Source organism: Triticum urartu, chromosome 1A (assembly GCF_056163025.1).
Source record: "Triticum urartu cultivar PI428250 chromosome 1A, HENAU_Tu73, whole genome shotgun sequence".
NCBI lineage: Eukaryota > Viridiplantae > Streptophyta > Magnoliopsida > Poales > Poaceae > Triticum > Triticum urartu.
The window spans coordinates 505,982,993-506,002,981 of record NC_141873.1 but is presented as its reverse complement, the minus strand read 5'-3'; the positions used below and the strand labels follow the sequence as shown (position 1 = coordinate 506,002,981).

The 19,989-nt window shown below is 47.0% G+C and overlaps 1 protein-coding gene and 1 pseudogene across 1 annotated transcript; both read left to right on the top strand.

Moving 5' to 3' along the window:
- Positions 1-5,897: 5,897 nt before the first annotated feature.
- LOC147992011 (uncharacterized) lies at positions 5,898-10,790 on the top strand (annotated as a pseudogene).
- A 610-nt stretch (positions 10,791-11,400) lies between these two features.
- On the top strand, positions 11,401-12,315 carry LOC147992010 (uncharacterized). The gene has a single exon (XM_087538900.1). The coding sequence runs from the start codon at positions 11,401-11,403 to the stop codon at positions 12,313-12,315; it is 915 nt and encodes a 304-aa protein (XP_087395026.1).
- Positions 12,316-19,989: the final 7,674 nt, after the last annotated feature.

The following is a 19,989-nucleotide window of genomic DNA, read 5'->3' as shown; positions in this document are numbered from 1 at the left end:
TCTAAACAAAGCGTCGTAGCGGGATCTACATGTGAAGAGGAGTACATAGCTGCTTCGGAAGCAGCGAACGAAGGAGTCTGGATGAAGGAGTTCATATCCGATCTAGGTGTCATACCTAGTGCATCGGGTCCAATGAAAATCTTTTGTGACAATACTGGTGCAATTGCCTTGGCAAAGGAATCCAGATTTCACAAAAGGACCAAGCACATCAAGAGACGCTTCAACTCCATCCGGGATCTAGTCCAGGTGGGAGGCATAGAGATTTGCAAGATACATACGGAACTGAATGTTGCAGACCCGTTGACTAAGCCTCTTCCACGAGCAAAACATGATCAGCACCAAGTCTCCATGGGTGTTAGAATCGTTACAGTGTAATCTAGATTATTGACTCTAGTGCAAGTGGGAGACTGAAGGAAATATGCCCTAGAGGCAATAATAAAGTTATTATTTATTTCCTTATATCATGATAAATGTTTATTATTCATGCTAGAATTGTATTAACCGGAAACATAATACATGTGTGAATACATAGACAAACAAAATGTCACTAGTATGCCTCTACTTGAATAGCTCGTTAATCAAAGATGGTTATGTTTCCTAACCATGAACAATGAGTTGTTATTTGATTAACGAGGTCACATCATTAGTTGATTGATCTGATTGACATGACCCATTCCATTAGCTTAGCACCCGATCATTTAGTATGTTGCTATTGCTTTCTTCATGACTTATACATGTTCCTATAACTATGAGATTATGCAACTCCCGTTTACCGGAGGAACACTTTGGGTACTACCAAACGTCACAACGTAACTGGGTGATTATAAAGGAGTACTACAGGTGTCTCCAAAGGTACATGTTGGGTTGGTGTATTTCAAGATTAGGATTTGTCACTCCGATTGTCGGAGAGGTATCTCTGGGCCCTCTCGGTAATGCACATCACATAAGCCTTGCAAGCATTACAACTAATATGTTAGTTGTGAGATGATGTATTACGGAACGAGTAAGGAGACTTGCCGTAACGAGATTGAACTAGGTATTGGATACCGACGATCGAATCTCGGGCAAGTAACATACCGATGACAAAGGGAACAACGTATGTTGTTATGCGGTCTGACCGATAAAGATCTTCGTAGAATATGTAGGAGCCAATATGGGCATCCAGGTCCCGCTATTGGTTATTGACCGGAGACGTGTCTCGGTCATGTCTACATTGTTCTCGAACCCGTAGGGTCCGCACGCTTAAGGTTACGATGACAGTTATATTATGAGTTTATGCATTTTGATGTACCGAAGGTTGTTCGGAGTCCCGGATGTGATCATGGACATGACGAGGAGTCTCGAAATGGTCGAGACGTAAAGATTGATATATTGGAAGCCTATGTTTGGATATCGGAAGTGTTCCGGGTGAAATCAGGATTTTACCGGAACCCCCCGGGAGCCATATGGGCCTTAATGGGCTTTAGTGGAAAGGAGAAAGGGGCAGCCCAAGGTGGCTGCGCACCTCCCCCCTCCCCTAGTCCTATTAGGACTAGGAGAGGTGGCCGGCCCCCGTCTCCCTCTTTCCCCCTCGGGGAATCCTAGTCCAACTAGGATTGGGGGGGGGGAGTCCTACTCCCGGAAGGAGTAGGACTCCTCCTGCGCCCTTCTCCTGGCCGGCGCCCCCTCCCCCTTGGCTCCTTTATATACTGAGGCAGAGGCACCCCAGAAACACACAAGTTGATCCACGTGATCTATTCCTTAGCCGTGTGCGGTGCCCCCAGCCACCATATTCCTCGATAATACTGTAGCGGAGTTTAGGCGAAGCCCTGCTACTGTAGTGCATCAAGATCGTCACCACACCGTTGTGCTGACGGAACTCTTCCCCGACACTTTGCTGGATCGGAGTCCGGGGATCGTCATCGAGCTGAACGTGTGCTTGAACTCGGAGGTGCCGTAGTTTCAGTGCTTGATCGGTTGGATCGTGAAGACGTACGACTACTTCCTCTACGTTGTGTCAACGCTTCCGCAGTCGGTCTGCGTGGGTACGTAGACAACACTCTCCCCTCTCGTTGCTATGCATTACCATGATCTTGCGTGTGCGTAGGAAATTTTTGGAAATTACTACGAAACCCAACAGGTGGTGGTCGGGCGCGGTTCGCGAGCGGACGGGCAGGCCGATGCGTGGCCTACACGCGGCGGGCGCGGGGTAAGGGAGCGGTGAGGGGAGCGCCGGCGCGGGGAGCAGCAGCAGGGAACTGCGATGGTCACGAGGCGCGGGTGACCGGGTAGACCGAGAGCTCGGCCGAAGCTCGAGCGCCGCAGTATGGCGCGGTAAGCGGCTACGACACGACAGAGGGAAACGGAGGGGAATGAGAGCTCATAGTGGGGGCGCACGGGGTCCGGTGACAGATTAGTAGCAACAGCGGTGCGGCAACGATGATGGACGACGGCGGCGACCCGATGAAGAAGAGGGAGCGGGCGTCGTCTTGGATGTCCTCGGCACCGTCACGGTGGTGCAAACGAGGCCGCGGAGTACGACGGTCCTTCTGGACACGCTAGCGGGTCTCGGGGTCGTCGAGGAGCACGCGGACGGCGACGACGACGGCGAAGGTGGTGCGTCAAGCGGAGCGGCTTCGGGCGTCCACGGGCGTGGCGTCAACGGCAACAGGGTGCCGCGGCGGAGCGGATTTGGCGAGAGGGGGGAGGGAAGGAGGCGAGGTGGATCTGGGAGCAGGAGAGGAATCGAGGGGACGAGGGGGAGTCCTTATCCTCTGCCCGACGGCGCCGGCGAGATGGTCAGGGGCAACCCCTCCCCTGTAGCGACGCGGTTAGTGGAACAGGGGAGGTGGGTGAAGGGAATGGTGGGCCGGTTGTGGCCAGCCCAGGGGGTTAGGTGCCGGATGGCCCAGTTGGCCTGGGGTTTTCTTTTTAACTTTTTATTTCTTGTTTGTGTTTTTGTTTTATTTTGTTTTATTTATTTTCACCTTAACTTAGTTTAAGTAAAATGTAAAACTAGTTTCTAAACTAGTATTACTATTTATACCTCTTCCACAAAAAGTTTCGTACTCTAATAAATTAGTTTGTTAGAAATTATAAAAGGCATTTACATAATTGTTTAAGCCACAGTTTTATACACAAAGGGCATTTAGACATTTTGGAAAAATGATAGTTCACTACCAATATTATCAAAAGAATATTTGCCACATGATGAACATATTAGATTTCATGTCTACCAAATATGAATTTTTGACTTTAGATTGAATTTGAATTTGAATTGTGATTTGGATCAAATGAAGAATAGCAACAGTAACATGATGACATGGCACCATTAACAAGGGATTACTGTAGCATGACACTAGGGGTGTTACACCAGGGAGCTCTCTGAAGGGCAGCGACGCGGACAAGGCGACGCCACCGCCCTCGCCGGTCGATGCCGGCATCACCACGGGCGAGGCACGGGCACACTACACCGACATGTTGATGGAAGAGCGCCACCACCCTCGCCTGTCCAAGCTGTCCTACGCCGCTGCACGCGAAATCTGCCACGAGCGGTGGTGGCTTCGTGTCGGACGTGCCCTGCCTCCACGGTGACGAAGCCAACATGTCGGTGGGTGCCCTCACTGCAGCGGCGGAGCATTTAATGGGTGGCCAAGAGGCCGTCGTAGGCAGGGGCGAATCCAGAACAAAAATATCCCGGTGTCCACATGCACATCATCTCTACTCCTAATGTTTCAGTCCGTACGTGGTTTCGTTCGCTCGTACCCTTCCCATCCCATCGAACGATAGGCCACCCCTCGATCCCATTCCACTTTCACCGTTTTTTTTATTTTTTTATTAACCGAGACTATCCCAAATAAACCCCACAAAGGCCAAACAATATTAATCGATGACATCCTTTCCAAACAATAATAACCTTTCCAAATAATACTTTCCATACACAATAGGAATCAAATATTAACCGATGGCATCCTTTCCAAACAATAATAACCTTTCCAAAAAATATTTTCCATACACAACAGGAATCAAATATTAACCGATGGCATCCTTTCCAAACAATATTATCCTTTTCAAATAATACTTTCCATACACAACAGGAATCAAATCGCATCGCAATCGCAAACAGATATACAACGCCAATCAATCTTTTCGTTCTTTCCATCTTACACCTCCAATGCCCAAAAATAAAGCGACCAATCATACTCTGTCCATCTCATGCCTTCCATATACAACAACAAACCAATTTTCAAAACGTTTCTGAGCGGGACGGGCGAGGCCTGTTTCTCCATGCTTCCAGGTCTCGGTTTGGGATCCTACCAGTTTGCCATTGGAGCGGGTGGGCGAGGCCTGTTTCTTTCAAAGTTTGCCATCAGAGCAGGAGGCACCGGTGCCGCCGCGGCTGCGAGCAACAGGTTAGCACCTACTGTTGTTCGACCAAGTTTGAACCATAGGGCAGTAAGTTGTGCACGCTTCACGATTTCTAACTTTACCTTTGTTGGTGAGTGCCGCAACTGTTCTTATGTAGTAGCCCCAACTGTTCATTATAGCCCCAGCGATGCACACATGGCCTTCTTGTATGAGCGAGGCATCGAGCTGTTAGATTTAAGGAAAAAATGGTATTAGAATCGCTGTAAAAGAGGTAAATCTCTGCGATTAGAATCTATACTCCTGTTCTTGATATGGACAAATGCAAAGCTTCGATTGTCACAATTTTTATAGATGGCAGAGTGTGTAAATCACTTTTTAGTAAATCACCAGTTTTGTTCTACAATGCCATATGGAGATATACAGTAGTTATCAACTGTTTTCTAATAACTCTTTCCTCAAATAGTATGCAAGGGGGTGAAAAGGTTACTGCCCTGTTCCGATGAGCTCACATATTTTAATGTGGCCCATTAAAACTCCTTGAGCTTCTTGCTGGACGTGACTTCATCATTTCTAAAATATCTTCCAAACTTTTATGTTTGTCTCTTCAATGAACTAGGAACCCAGGTAGTGATGCCTCGCTGGGGTATTGGTGAGCATGTGATGAGTTTTCTGCACGTTTTATAACCTGATGAGTGCATTCAACAACATAAATCACTTCAGTACCAGGGGAAAATCAGCAAAACTAAAAACTATTTAAAAGCAGGAAGGAATAAATCCAATGCAAGCTTCCATTGTCACAATTTTTATAGATGGTAGAGAGAGGGCGTAAATCACTTTTTAGTTACAGTGGTTCTCAAATTATGTAAATCACTTTTTAGTAAATAACCTTTTTAGTTCTACAATGCCATATGGAGATATACGGTAGTTCTCAACTGTTTTCTAAGAACTCTTCCCTCAAATAGTATGCAAGGGGATGAAAAGGTTACTGCCCTATTCCGGTGAGCTCACAGATTTTAATGTGGCCCATTAAAACTCCTTGAGCTTCTTGCTGGACGTCGACTTCATCATTTCTAAAATATCTTCCAGACTTTGATGTTTGTCTCTTGAATGAACTAGGAACCCAGGTAGTGATGCCTCGTTGGAGTATTGGTGAGCATGTGATCGGTTTTCTGCACGTTTTGTAACCTGATGAGTGCATTCAACAACATAAATCACTTCAGTACCAGAGGAAAATCAGGAAAAGTAAAAACTATTTAAAAGCAGGAAGGAATAAATCCAACATTTGTTGCATATATATGTTTAGTTATCACAAATATTGAGGGTTTAATCTCTGGCGCTTCCTTAGTGTTGAGTCATGGGCTTTCCAAGTAGTTGATGTTAATGGGTCTGAGATATTGTAGGTTAAAGTATGTTAAATATAGTAGATGGTACTTGTTGATCTGTTTTTCCAATGATAGTTGTCTGTGACAGTGATGTCCTCAAATGACTTGACCCCGTTTGGTTCTCGGTGGGAAAGGGTGAATCTTTATAAGCAACACCGACAGCGACAAATGGAGGCAACAAATAACCTCCGACGCCCTCTTGGTGATATCACCAATGTTGATATACTCCCGAGCGAGGGTCCAGGTATATGGAATTTGAACAATATTGGTTTTTACTAATTTGATTTCAAGATTGGTTTATACTAATTTGAAAAATCCCTTTTTGCAAGCCATGTGATGTGCCCCACAACCATCGAGCGGCTTGTTTATTCGTGAAGCAATAATACCATCTCCCTCAACCATTGAACTCCCCAAAGGGAGTCCAGGTATAACTCATCAGCAAGGTTTGAATGCCTCTGATATTGGTTTTTACTAATTTGAATAATATTTCAGATGCCATTGCATCTGACCCACAACCGTCAAGCGGCCTGGTTATACATGAAGCTACAATCCCCTCTGCTGAAACCATAGAACTCCCCAAAGGGAGTCCAGGTATATCTCGCGGTCCACTTGCTCGTAATCTGGTTTGTTTTATCATTGATATATTGTAGCCCTCATGGTGCATGATTGTAGCGGTAAATACGATTAACCTGTAGCTCCAGTCAACCGTGAGATCATTTATCTTGAATGTTTTGGTTCAGATGCTAATGTGTATATACATGTGTACAATAACAGATCCAGCTACAAGGGCCCGGGATGCCAAGAACGCACGGAGAAGAGCAGCTTATAAAAAGAAAAAAGAAGACCAAGGGTACCAAGAACAGATCGATAAGTTGAACACATGCAGACGGGAATCTTACCAGAAGAAGAAACAACATGACACAAGAGAACAAAGAGAAAATATAAATGCACAGAGGCGAGCAGCTTATCAGAAGAATAAACAAGACGACGCAAACACTGGTCATGTCTTATCACAACAGCAAAGAGATATTGTAAATGCAAAGAGGCGAGCCACTTACAAGGAGAAGAAGGAACAAATAAACACGCATAGACGTGAGACAGATCAGAAACATCGAGATAGCTTGACACGAGTGCAGAAAGGGGAGATGAGTGCTCAGCACCGACAACGGGAGAAAGCTATGCGGAACACCCCGTGTGCTGAATCCATTGCGATGCCTCGTCCTGATTTAGCAACCTCAGCTGCGGCAAGCACATGCGGTCACACCTTCAAAACTTATGGTATTTCTCGCATGTGTACTCCACATCTTTTTTTCGTATGCATTAAACAAATATTTACTTGCTCCGTATCGGTGTAGCCGCCTACAGTTGCAGTACGGTGGACGATAATATCGTCATGTTGGATCCTGCGCAACAATCCCATGGTGAACAAATAGATTATGCTCCTACCGTCACGTCATCCCCCACATACATTCGCAACACCGAAACTGATGGTAGTTATCCCATCAGTAATCAGCTTTCATTTTTTAATCATTCAACAGTTATTTATGATAATTCATAAATGTTGCAGGTGCATACCTAAGTAGAATCTTTGGTGACGGTGCTGTAGATGGCGACCTCATCGAAAACGATGATCACCTAAAAAGTGTCGACCAGCAAACCAGTGATCTGCTAACAATAGCGGATAGTGCAACTGACGAGCAGAGGCATGAGTCCAGAGCTCAGCTTAGGACGACAGAGCGAGCTTGCAAGGGAGGTATGGCGGCGAAGAAGCGTCAGGAGAAAATTGTCAAGCGAAAATCACCAAAGGTTCCACGTGGTGAGAGGAAGGCTCTGCTAGATCGTCGTAATGAAAGCTTTGCAAGTAGGGTGAAGACCCGAACCGCCAGGACCATCTCCATACCGAAAATGAGCTCAACGGGACAACCAACCATACTTGAAGCACACGGTGCCTCAACCTCATCTAGCACGCCGGAGTACACGATCAGGAGTGAAGGTAACACTCCCATCCTTACTCTCCTTGCATCCCTTGACACTGAACCCTCATTTATTGATACGGCACCTGCGCAGACGACATGGACGCTTGCCTTAGTGGTCTCATGAATGATAATGCCAACCCTGACAACCTCTTCGATGATGAGTATTACATGTTTGCTGGTGGAGGTATGTACACTAGCTTGAGCAAGATCCACACGTTGGGAGTATCGCATTAATTAGAAACATTGTTTGCCGGCTCGGTTGTTGATGACATGGAGCACGACGAATTGGAAGACTCAAGTCACAATACCTATGTCGACCATGATCCATTGGACTATGTGTACTCAAACCTCCCCGACAGTACACACATCCTCAAGCATGCCGCGAACTGTGACCATTGCAAGGCCAAGAAGTTTGTGTCCGAGGCCCCAGGATTCTGCTGTCGCAATGGGTAGATCGAGCTGAAGCAACCGGAGCCCATCCCGGAGCTAACGAGGCTTTGGTCTAGCACGGATGCGGACTCTAGGCATTTTCGGGAGAACATACGGTTCTTCAACGGCCACTTCTCCTTCACAACTCTCGGCGTCAGCCTGGATGAAAGCTACACAAACATGAAGTCTGGGGTGTACACCTTCCGGGCGCACGGCACCATCTACCACAATGTTCATTCCTTCGGGACAACATCCCGTCCAGAGCATCTACAGTTGTACTTCTACGACGACGACCCCGGCCTAACCCATCGCCAGCCTGCCACCAAGAAATTAGATCATAATGTCATCAAAAAGTTAGTGGACATAGTCAAGGAAACCCCGTACTCCCAGCAATTTAGGAGTTTGGGTGCCCACAGGGACAACCTCGACGATTACATGATAGACCTCAACACGGACCACAGACTAGATCAAGGGAAGTATAATAGACCTCTATCATCGGAGGTAGCTGCAATTTGGGTGGAGGGCACGGACCTAGCGAAGAGGTTTGATTGGAGGATTACACTTGGCGGGAATGACAACCAGAGGCACAGTATACATGTGAAGTCTGGCTCGTATGACCCGCTCTCTTACCCATTATTCTACCCAAGGGGTGAGCTTGGTTGGCACCTGAAACTACCTAAACGTGATGTCCCTTGGACGGTTGTGCAACAATCAAGAGGTAGACGTGATGATGATGATGATGATCAGGATGCAGGTAAGCCTTATGCGTATTCTGTCGTTTAGATGAATTGTATAGTTCTCGTATGAATCCTAATGTCCGCGTTACTCATCCATATGCAGAGGGGAATAGCAGGTTATGCGTCTCCGTGAGAGACTACTACTGTTACATGCTGCAGACACGACCTGGTATATTCAATCCCATACTCTGTGGAGCATGATTGCTCCAGCAATGGGGGTGGACATGTACATCAAGATTGAGAGTTGTAGGTTGAAATAGTACAGGAAGAACCAGACAAAGATCCGTGCCGACCTATATAAGGGAGTTGTTGATGCAATTACATCTGGGGAGACCCGAGCAAGCGCTGTTGGAGTAAGGATTGTGCTCCCTGGAACGTACCCAGGTGGCGACCGCGACATGAAACGGAGACATATGGATGCCATGGCAATTGTCCATACCTATGGGAAGCCTGACATCTTCTTGACCATGACCTGCAACCCTAACTGGGAAGAGATAATGAATGAGTTGCTTCCTAGTCAGACAGCGCAAGACCGACCTGATCTTGTGGCTCGTGTGTTCCATGGCAAGCTAGAGGCTATGAAAGAGATGTTGTTCAAGAAGAATATCCTGGGCGTTGTTGTCGCACATGTATACGTAGTCGAGTTCTAGAAGAGGGGCCTCCCCCACGCACACTTTTTGTTGATCATGGATTCTGCCTATAAGCTTGTCGTTCCGGAGCAGTACAACCGACTCATTTCTGCCGAGCTCCCAGACAAGCAGAGGTATCCTGAACTCCATGCCTTAGTACTGAAACATATGATGCACGGACCATGCAGTGCTCTCAACCCCAAAAATGTGTGCATGCAACAGAACGAGTGCAAGTGCAGATACCCGCGACCATTCAATGAAAACACGGCACAGGGCAAGGACTCATACCCAGTTTATCATCGTCGAGATGATGGTCAGCAGGCTAAGGTCCGAGGTAAAATGTTGGACAACAGATGGGTTGTGTCGTATAACCCTTACCTTCTGCGGATGTTCAATTGCCACATCAACGTTGAGGTTTGCTCCAGCATAAAGGTCGCCAAATACCTTTACAAGTACATATACAAGGGCCATGATAGGGCTTCTTTCAGCATCGACCAGCCCGACACCGATGGTAACATTGATGAGATCAAAAGATACGTAGACACGAGGTGGGTTACTCCTCCAGAGGCGATGTGGAGGATATTTGGCTTCCCCTTGTGTGCCAATGACCCACCTGTCCTACAGTTGCCTCTTCATCTCCTGAATATGCACAGGGTGGCATTCAGTGAGCAAGCTCACTTGACCGACGTAGTCGCCTCTGACAATGCTTCCAAATCCATGTTGACAGAGTATTTCAAAGCTAACCAAAAACACCCGTGGGCTAGGAATATATTGTACAAGGATTTTCCTGTAAGGTTCACATGGCAGAAGGGTAAGAAGTATTGGAAAGAGCGGGTGGAGCGTTATTAGATAGGTCGAATTGTGTCTGCCAATCCTGCCGAGGGGGAGCGATACTATCTGCGTGTGCTGCTAAACGATGTTGCTGGCAAGACATCCTATGAGGACCTGCTCACCGTGGACGATAGGCTATGCGGGAGCTTTAGAGAGGCTGCCGAAAGGTTGGGACTCATCGAGGCAGATAACACGCTCGACGACTGTCTTACCGAGGCAGAGCAGTGGGCAATGCCATGTTCTCTCAGGAGGCTCTTCGCAACAATTTTGGTGCATTGTGAGCCGGGCGACGTGCGTGGTTTATGGGATAGGCACTTCGAGCCTATGTCTGATGACTATCGCCGATCACACACGTGCCCGGTTGAGGTCGAGCAGATGGTGTTGATTGATATTAGGGGTATGTTGCAGTCCATGGGCAAAGACACAGCTGATTTCGCTCTTCCAAGCATTGATGATTAGTTCGACCCAACCGAGGGCGAGGCCAGAGAGGTTATCGAGGAATCCACCGTCGATTTTGACATCAACGACACTAAATTGGCATCATCGCTAAACTTGGAGCAGAGGGTTGCATACGACGAGATACTAGCTGCAGTTGAACGTGGTGATGGGGGGTGTTCTTTGTTGATGGCCCGGGAGGTACAGGGAAGACCTTCCTGTACAGGGCGCTACTCGCCAAGGTTCGAAGCGAGGGAACATCGCTATCGCTACCGCGACGTCATGCGTCGCCGCTTCTATCATGCCTAGAGGTAGGACTGCCCACTCGAGGTTCAAGATCCCATTAAGCTGCGACGACGGCGCCTCATGCACCTTCACGAAGCAGAGTGGTACCGCCAAGCTACTGAGGATGGCCTCATTGATACTATGGGACGAGGCCACCATGACTAAGCGACAGGCGGTCGAGGCACTGGACAACAGCATGCGCAACATCATGGGAAGACGAGACCAACCCTTTGGAGGTAAAACTGTTGTGTTTGGCGGGGACTTCAGGCAGGTTCTTCCAGTCGTCAGGAGGGGATCCCGGGGTCAGATAATCGATGCAACCCTCCGAAGTTGACATCTCTGGAAGGGTATGCGCCAGCTAAGGCTCGTCACCAACATGAGGGCTCATAATGACACCTGGTTTGCGGATTACTTGCTAAGGGTAGGCAACGGCATCGAGGAAGTTGACGATCAAGGAAACATACGACTCCGTGAAGATATTTGTGTGCCGTCTACAGGCGAGGGTGACGACCTGGAGAAGCTGATTGACCATGTGTTTCCGATACTACATGACAACATGTCCGATCCGAATTACATGACTTCTCGCGCAATCCTCTCCACCACGAACGACAACGTCGACAAGATAAACATACGCATGGTAGAACGTTTTCCGGGAGAAGAAGTAATCTACCATAGCTTTGACAGTGCAGAGGACGACCCATATGGCTACTACGCTCCCGAGTTCCTTAATGGATTGACTCCCAACGGTCTGCCTCCGCATGCACTCAAACTGAAGCTCAACTGCCCTATCATACTTCTGAGGAACATTGATCCGGCTAATGGTCTGTGTAACGGGACGAGGCTTGTGGTGCGAGGTTTCCAGAGGAACGCCATCGACGCAGAAATCGTGATTGGACAACACGCGGGTAGGAGGGTTTTCCTTCCTCGAATACCCCTATGCCCGTCTGACAACGACATGTTTCCATTCAAGTTCAAGAGGAAGCAATTTCCTGTAAGTCTTAGCTTTGCTATGACGATTAACAAGGCTCAAGGACAGACGATTCCGATCGTTGGCGTGTACCTACCTAATCCGGTGTTCTCTCATGGTCAACTCTATGTCGCATTGTCTCGAGCCACCGTGAAGAGAAATATAAAGATCCTCATTGAGAAGGAGAAGGAGAATGGCAAGAAGCAAAGCAGTAAATCAAAGAAGCGAAAAAGACCTGCCTTGTCCTTACAGACCTCAATGAAGAACATCGTCTATAAGGAACTCCTTACAGGCTGAAGTCCGCTCTTAGATATGACATGGATTTACTCTTATGCTACATATAATTTGGTGCTCTTCGGTGTTCTTGTACATATCTCTATCTTTGGATGTTACCAATTGAACTTTATTATGTTTATACTACAAGTCAAGTAATAATAATATTGCCTCGAATTTGAGACTTTGCAAGTTGCCAAATTTTTCTGTATGTGACATTATTTTTCGTTTTGCTGGTTTGCTTATGTATAGTATTCTTTTATTGTTTTGTAATCAATCATCTACTACATCTAAACTCGGCTTTGTTTTCCTACACAAATATTGCACACTGCCTGGGTCACTCTGTTGTTGTAAAACTAGACTCCACTGTAGTGTTCTACATGAGAGAAATATTTATGATGCGGCCCCAAAGCAGGCACAGGCATTGTTATTTATTTATTTTTACTATGTTATTTATTTCCCTTAAGCAGAATAACTCTGGTTGCTTGATCATGACCAGAGGCTATCTTTGGTATTAGAACTACAGTTACACCAATGGGTTATTTGCATCTCAAGTTAAATTAGTCACTGTTAATCAACAATGAAATGTGGCCGTTGGTTCTTCAATAATTGATGGTACAGATGGGCAAAGCAGCAATTATATACCACACTGGATTAATGGTACAGGTGGTGAAAGCAGCAATGATATACCACACTGGATTGATGTTACAGATTGGACCCAAATACCTCCCTGAATTTTTTTTCAAAGGGTGCGATACTGGACCACCACACAATATCGAAACTACATCTTTATATTATTTATCATATGTGGAGGTCTCTGTATAGTCTCTTATTTCCCCCTTAATTGAATTTTATAATCCTTACTTTTCAATACATATCTGGACATTGGTGGGACAGAATGTAAACATAAAAAATATAGAATTCTTGTTGAGATTAATATGCACCTTTATTACATCCAGGGACAGGGTCTTGGAGAATTTTCATCCGCTTGGTTATTTTCTCACGCCGTGCCAATAAAAAAAGTAGACTTTCAGCGACCAGATTTGTAGCTTCTGTAATGGGGAGTGTGAATGTGTATCCATGGGGTGTATAAGAATACGCAAATTCAAAAAGAATACATTTAGAATAGTCAAAACTGGAAATTGTGCATTGAATTGACCCTTTCTGCAAGGCTATGGTTGTCAGTTGCTTGACCCCTTCTTGCCCTCACATGGATGAAACCTTGCTTTGGTGGTGGAGGATTTTGATCAACAGCCTTAGTAGTATTTCTTGAATCAGTTTCATCATCTTTTCTGAAACTACCAGTCTCATCATTGGATTTATGTGCCTTGAAACACTTTGCTTCTGTGTCAGTCTGCACATTAAGATTCCAGTGAATTAGCGATTAGGACAGACGGGAGAAAGAACAATGATCACTTGCTCTCTGCATAAGCTGTGTTGTGGGCATTTTTCTTTATTACTAGAATATAACAAAAATATTGTAAACCACCTTCTGGCCTGCCAAGTGAAACAACTATTAAACTGTCAATCGGCACAGCACAGCTTTTATAAGGGGAACAAAAATGGCACTACTAAAATCAAATATCACATATGACAATAATGATAGCTTGCAGACCATCACGAATATGATGCCTGCTAAAATATCACAGTAGGTTATCATGTTTATACTCAATCTATACTATACTCACTGGACGATTTATACTCCCTCTTCAGTTATAAAAAAACACAGTACTCTGTATTCCTGAGTAGTCTCATTGCGAACAATAATATTACACGAAAATATCACAAATATATTAACTTTGATCTCTGTTACTAATTAGGAAGAAGGTCATTTCTACTGAAACCACAATGACAATGTCAATACACTGCAAATGCCAGTGAACCTGTAATCCCAGTCCACGTCGTCGGATGAGTGGAGGAAGGGGATGGGAGGGGGCGGCGGTGGGAGAGAGGGAGCCGGTTGTGCTTGCATCTGATCGCCGTCGGCGTGGACTGGCCGTAGTAGGCGTGGGCGGGGACGCCGGCGTGGGCGCACACGAAGTGCTCAGGGCGGTCAGCGTGTACCGCCTCCGATTGCCGTCGGCTGTGTGCTCGGAGAAGAAGCCGAGGGAGGCGAGCAGGCGGAGGAGACGCTCGAGGACGGACGGGTCCGGGTGGCCCGTCGGGAGCAACTCCGCGGCCGAGGGAGAGGAGTGGACTGGCCGCTGCCTGATCTCTCGATCTGCCACTTCTCTTTTCTGATGAGAACAGGGGAGGGGATGAGAGGGCGCAGCAGTGGGAGGTGAGGGTGGAGGTGTCACGACCGGTTTTCCGGACATAAATTTCCAGAAAATGGCCGTTGTGCTCACCAGCCCCAGGATTACTGTTAGCTGACGAGGCACCAACTTGTTACAGAAATTCCAAGCAAAAGTACAAAATGTGTAGTACAAGACCATTGTGGCCTATGAGTACATCAAATGGTTTTCTAGTGGTCGATGGCGGAAGCGGTTTGTGAATCATCAGTGTATGGGACTCCATTTCCCACGGGAACAGCTGACCAGGTTAACTCCTATCTTCGCGAGGCTGCTATCACCGTTGCTTAGTTTCCGGGGCTGTCACCGCAACGCTCCTCTCCATGCAGAAATCCGGCCAAGACAATAGCCAGGGACAAGCCAGTGAGTACTTTGAATGTACTCGCAAACATTATGAACACTGGGATAATATAATTGATAATCATGCACTGAAATATTCTATGATCACATCGTCAGTCACAAATAAAATATCTTTTATGCATGCAAGCAGTTTATTTATATGCAACATGAATAAGCAATAATGGAGTGGGAAATAAAATGCCGCAGTCGGGCGTCTGTGCGACACCACATAAAGGGCTTACAAAGTAAATAAATAACAAGCAATGCCATAGTCGGGCGTCGGAGCGACACCACATAAAGGGCTTAAAAAGAAATGCCACAGTCGGACGTCTAAGCGACACCACATAAAGGGCTTAAAAGAAATGCCACAGTCGGGCGTCTGAGCGACACCACATAAAAGGGCTTGAGAATAAATGCCATAGTCGGGCGTCTAAGCGACACCACATAAAGGGCTTAAAAGAAATGCCACAGTCGGGCGTTTGAGCGACACCACATAAAGGGCTTAAAAAGAAATGCCACAGTCGGGCGTCTAAGCGACACAACATAAAGGGCTTAAAAAGAAATGCCACAGTCGGGCGTCTAAGCGACGCCACATAAAGGGCTTAAAAGAAATGCCACAGTCGGGCGTCTGAGCGACACCACATAAAGGGCTTAAAAAGAAATGCCACAGTCGGGCGTCTGAGCGACACCACATAAAAGGGCTTGAGAATAAATAATCACAATGAATATCCAGGAGGTAGAACCATCCCAGGGATACTCGATAATACAATAATGCAACGGGTTAGTCCATCATAAAATAATAATCATGGTTCTCACAAGTCACCAGTCGGTATCCAAGTTTGGTTTAACAATTTCACCTCCGAAGACCGACATTAAGATCAACACTTGACCCATCCCAGACTGTAATCCTTTACCATGGACACGGCTATTCGAATAGGTTTAATCTCTGCAGAGGGTGTACTCTTTACCCACGAGTAACGGATTCCTTTAGTCCATTGGGACTAATTCCGTCTACGGCCTTTTAGTTGAAAACACGCCTAACTTGCACACACCAGCTTAACTCATCGGTGTCTGGAATCACCCACGACACTTGTTAAGCAAAACTCTAAGTGGGGAGGCTACAACCTCGCGTAGCATGGGATCAAATTTATATCGTGCGCTCTAAGGGGTGGCCTCCCCTCTCGGTCCCAACCGGAAAAACCCATGCCCCCTGACTAGGTAGCATGCCTACCAGCTACAACCGATATCTTCCACCATGGCCTCTCTGTACGGTGTGTGCTGGAAAGGGGTTGACGACTTACTGAACCATACCCTACCTGCGGCAGGGACGAGTGGTAGTACGAGGCAAGTATGGGGGTTACTGGAACAAGACTCGATCTGCGGTCGACTCAGGAGGTTTATAAGTTCCCTGCATGACATGTATATCAAATATATTTCAACCAAAGAAATCACCACTCAATGTACCTTACCATGCCATACCGGACATAACCGTCCCGACGGGGACCGTCGACAAGCTCACGCCTACCCAAGGCCGAGGCTTTCCCGGATTCCTTTCCGGCATGCATGCAAGGCACATGAGGATGATTACCATCACAATAATATTCATTTCCAACAGCAAGGAAATCACTGATATGCTTCCATGCAAATGATCATGTCACATGAAATAACAAGTCCTCCGAAGTAAGGTGGTGTTATAAACATGTCAAATAACACACCAAAAACATTATGCCAGGGTTCAGAATGCTTGCCTTTAAGTTGTGGAGGGGTGAGGTGCTCTCCAAAACTTTTGAAAGTTTCTTCTCTCTCTCCAAAATCCTATTTTAAAATATATTTGAATTAACACACATTTCAAAAACAGTACAAAAAAGTTGTTTGGAAAATTTTCAAATAAATCTTAAAATAAACTAGACCAAATTTGAGGAAGGTAGGAAAAAGAATCAACTCATTTGGAGTTATAATTAAAAAGTTATAGCCAGTCAAAGTTCTGGTCAAATCTGTTTTTAAATTAAATGTATAAAAGAAAACGCTTCAAATAGAATACGCTTTCGGTGCAGGGTAAACATACTCGCGAGTTTTACGCTTCCACTTATCCAGCGTGGACGGCGCGCGTCTCACTGACAGTGGGCCCGCCTGGCCCACTGGTCAGGTTTGACTGGTCTATTTCTCCCTCCTCTTCCTTTGGCCGAACGGAGGCGGGGCAACGGCGGTCGTCGCCGGCGAACGGTGGCTCCCCGCGGGTTCCAGAGGGTCTGGATGGATCCGCGACTCCAGCGCGGTCCTCCAGGTGGTCGCCAGGCCGGTGGGGACGGAGGGAGCTGCCGGCGGCGAGCTTCGCGGCGGAGGAGGCTTCGGGTGGATAGTGAGTTTGGTGCTGCGGTGGTCTCTGACCAAAATCGAGCGTGGGGTTGTACTCACGAGAGGGAGGGAGAGCTCTTGGTGGATAGAATGGAGAGGGGGAGGCACTGGTGGCGACGGAATCGGCCGAAACTTGGCGGCGGCCGAACCGGCCGGACTCGGGGAAGAAGGCCTTCCCTGGTCGATTGGCTGCCACTGGGGGCTTCCTGGAGACCGCTTGAGGCTACCTTCGTGCGGAAACGAGCTCGGGGCTCCTTAAATAGGCGAGGCAAGGCGGTTCTTGGCGGCCGTGGATAAGCTCTCCGGCGAACCGCCTCTCTGTAGCTAGGGCGACGTGGCGGCGACGAGGGCTAGCAGACATGCTTGCGGATGAGCTCGCACTGCTCCAGGGGCCAGGTGGCGAGCGGGAGAGGCTTGGGCGGCGCTGCCCGTGGCAGAGGCGCACTGCCGACGCCGGCGTGCCGCCAAAAGTGCTCTGGCGGTGGCGCTGTAGGGCGCCAGGGCGGGCTGTCGTGTTGTGGCGAGGCGGGGAGTGCGTGGCGAGGTCCTGCCGTGTGGGCCAAGACAGGGGCGCGACGCGGCGGCTCGTGTGCGCGGCTGCAATTTGCGCGCTCTGGGCGCGCCCAGCGCACGCCCACCAGATGCTCGGCGAAATGCCATGGCATGCTAGGTGGCTCGGTTGGATCTGGGGGTTAGCAGGTCTAGGTTTGGGCTTGCAAGGGGATCAGTGGACAAGCTGGTTTGGTCAGGAGATCAGGTTCACAGTGCAAACCAAAAATTCATGCCAAAATAGATCATGCCCATAAGGTGTTAGACAAAATGCCAAGGGCACTTAGGCAAGTCTTGGAGTGGTCAAAAACTCCATATCAGTGTCCCCTTAGATGCAAGAGAGAGTGGTAGGGTTAGTTTGGCAAAAGGAGAAACTTGTTAGTGCAAGTTTTACAAAACTTCAATTCTGGACAGGAAATAAATGGCATCATTTCATGAACCAAAAATGACCCAAAGGGTGCATACTCCTGGACTTAAGGGTTTAACATGGAGGACTATAAGTAGGAGAAAGAATTAAGGGCTAAAGAGCAAGCAAAAATATGGTTTCTGTACAATCCATCATGTTGGACCAGAATGAAGATGAGGTTGAATCACTTAAAATTTGCAAAGAACAACACCAGGTTTTTGCATAAAGTGGAATCATAGGCTATTACCATCATCCCATAATTTTGGTGGAGGCTAGAAAGAATTATTTAAATGAGTTGTAGTGCAAAATTGCCCACTGGACCAGAGAACAAAATTGGTTGTAGAGCTCAAAATATTTCATAAAATAAAGATGTTTTTGCACAAAAGTTATTGAATAACATCACATGACATCTCCAAATTTTTGTGGGAATTTTAAGTGAATCTATCAAATGGTTGTAGTTCAAATATGGCCATTTAACCTTGAAAAACCATTTTCAAGAAAGTAAAGATCAAGCAACTTAATTATTTAATTAGTTATATTAAATAAGGGAAAGTTTCTCTTGAGATATTAAATATGTCCAATGACATATTTGAAAAGTTCTCTCTTTGGGAAAAACTCATCATAACAGGGAAGGAAATGATTTAAAAATCAAAATGGAGCTCAGAAATTCAAAGTTTTAATTCCTGGCAAAAATTTTAATTCATTAAAACAAGGCCAAATTTTTGGGGTGTCACAACACTACCCCCCTTGAGAAAAATCTCGTCCTCGAGATTTGTTAAAAGCTGTGTTAAGAAAATATTACGCAATAAAGATGTGGCTATAGTGAGAGGGCAATAAGTGGTGAAAAACCATAGTGTGAATACTGGTGCTGCGTGGAAAAATCTACGATTCGGGACAAAAACGTGGGATTCTACGCTAGATATAAATTTAGAATAATTTCTAAATTTAAATATACGCTGGTCGTACCCGAGAGCACAGTGCTCTCTCTGCCTGACAGGTGGACCCGGGGCCCATAGTCAGCCTCTTCTTCTCCCTCTGGCTCTTTCTTCTCCCTCTCTCCCGTGCTTTCTCTACCGGCGACGCCTAGCGCGTAGGGCATGTAGGCCGTACCGCGGTAGTGCGCGGCGTGCTAGCTGCCGGGGCAGTGTGCACTCACCTCGCGGGCCAGCGTGATGTCGGCACTGCTCGCGGATTCGACTCCGAACACCGGCGATCGGGCGACGAGCGGCGTTGGTGGACTTCGCCCACCGTACACCGAGCTCGAGCTATAAAAACGGTCGAGGTGTCCCTCTCTTCTTCCTCACACCTGGCCTCACTTCTCCTCCTCCTTCTTTCTCCATTACTGCTTACAGAAGCTCAGGTGAGGCTCTAATGGCAGAGGCGATGCCGGACTGGTTTGTGATCCTGATATTTGGAGGGCTGGCGACACTACTGGGGCTCTCTGTGCTCCTGTGCGCGATGATCCTCGACGATAGTCGCGACGCTGCTGCTCGGGTGTTGGCTCTCCGCGGTGGTGGTGATCATGAGGAGTAGATGGGGTGTGCCGGGTGCTAACTGTTGTTAGGGGGGGTGATTAGCTGGATGTAACACCGTTGCAAAGTTTTGCAAACAGTGTATGTGTTCGAATGGTAATGGTTGTGAGTCTGCTGCGTGGTGCTGTGTGAAATTAAATAATCCACGTCGTGAGAAGGGGCAGATGTAGCAACTCAGGGAAAAGAAATCTCACTCCAGGATTTTGCGAGGGAAAAACAGTTAATT

Bases quoted from the DNA above. Each gene is read 5' to 3' on its own strand.
- LOC147992010 (XM_087538900.1), top strand. From the start codon at position 11,401: ATGCGCCAGCTAAGGCTCGTCACCAACATGAGGGCTCATAATGACACC.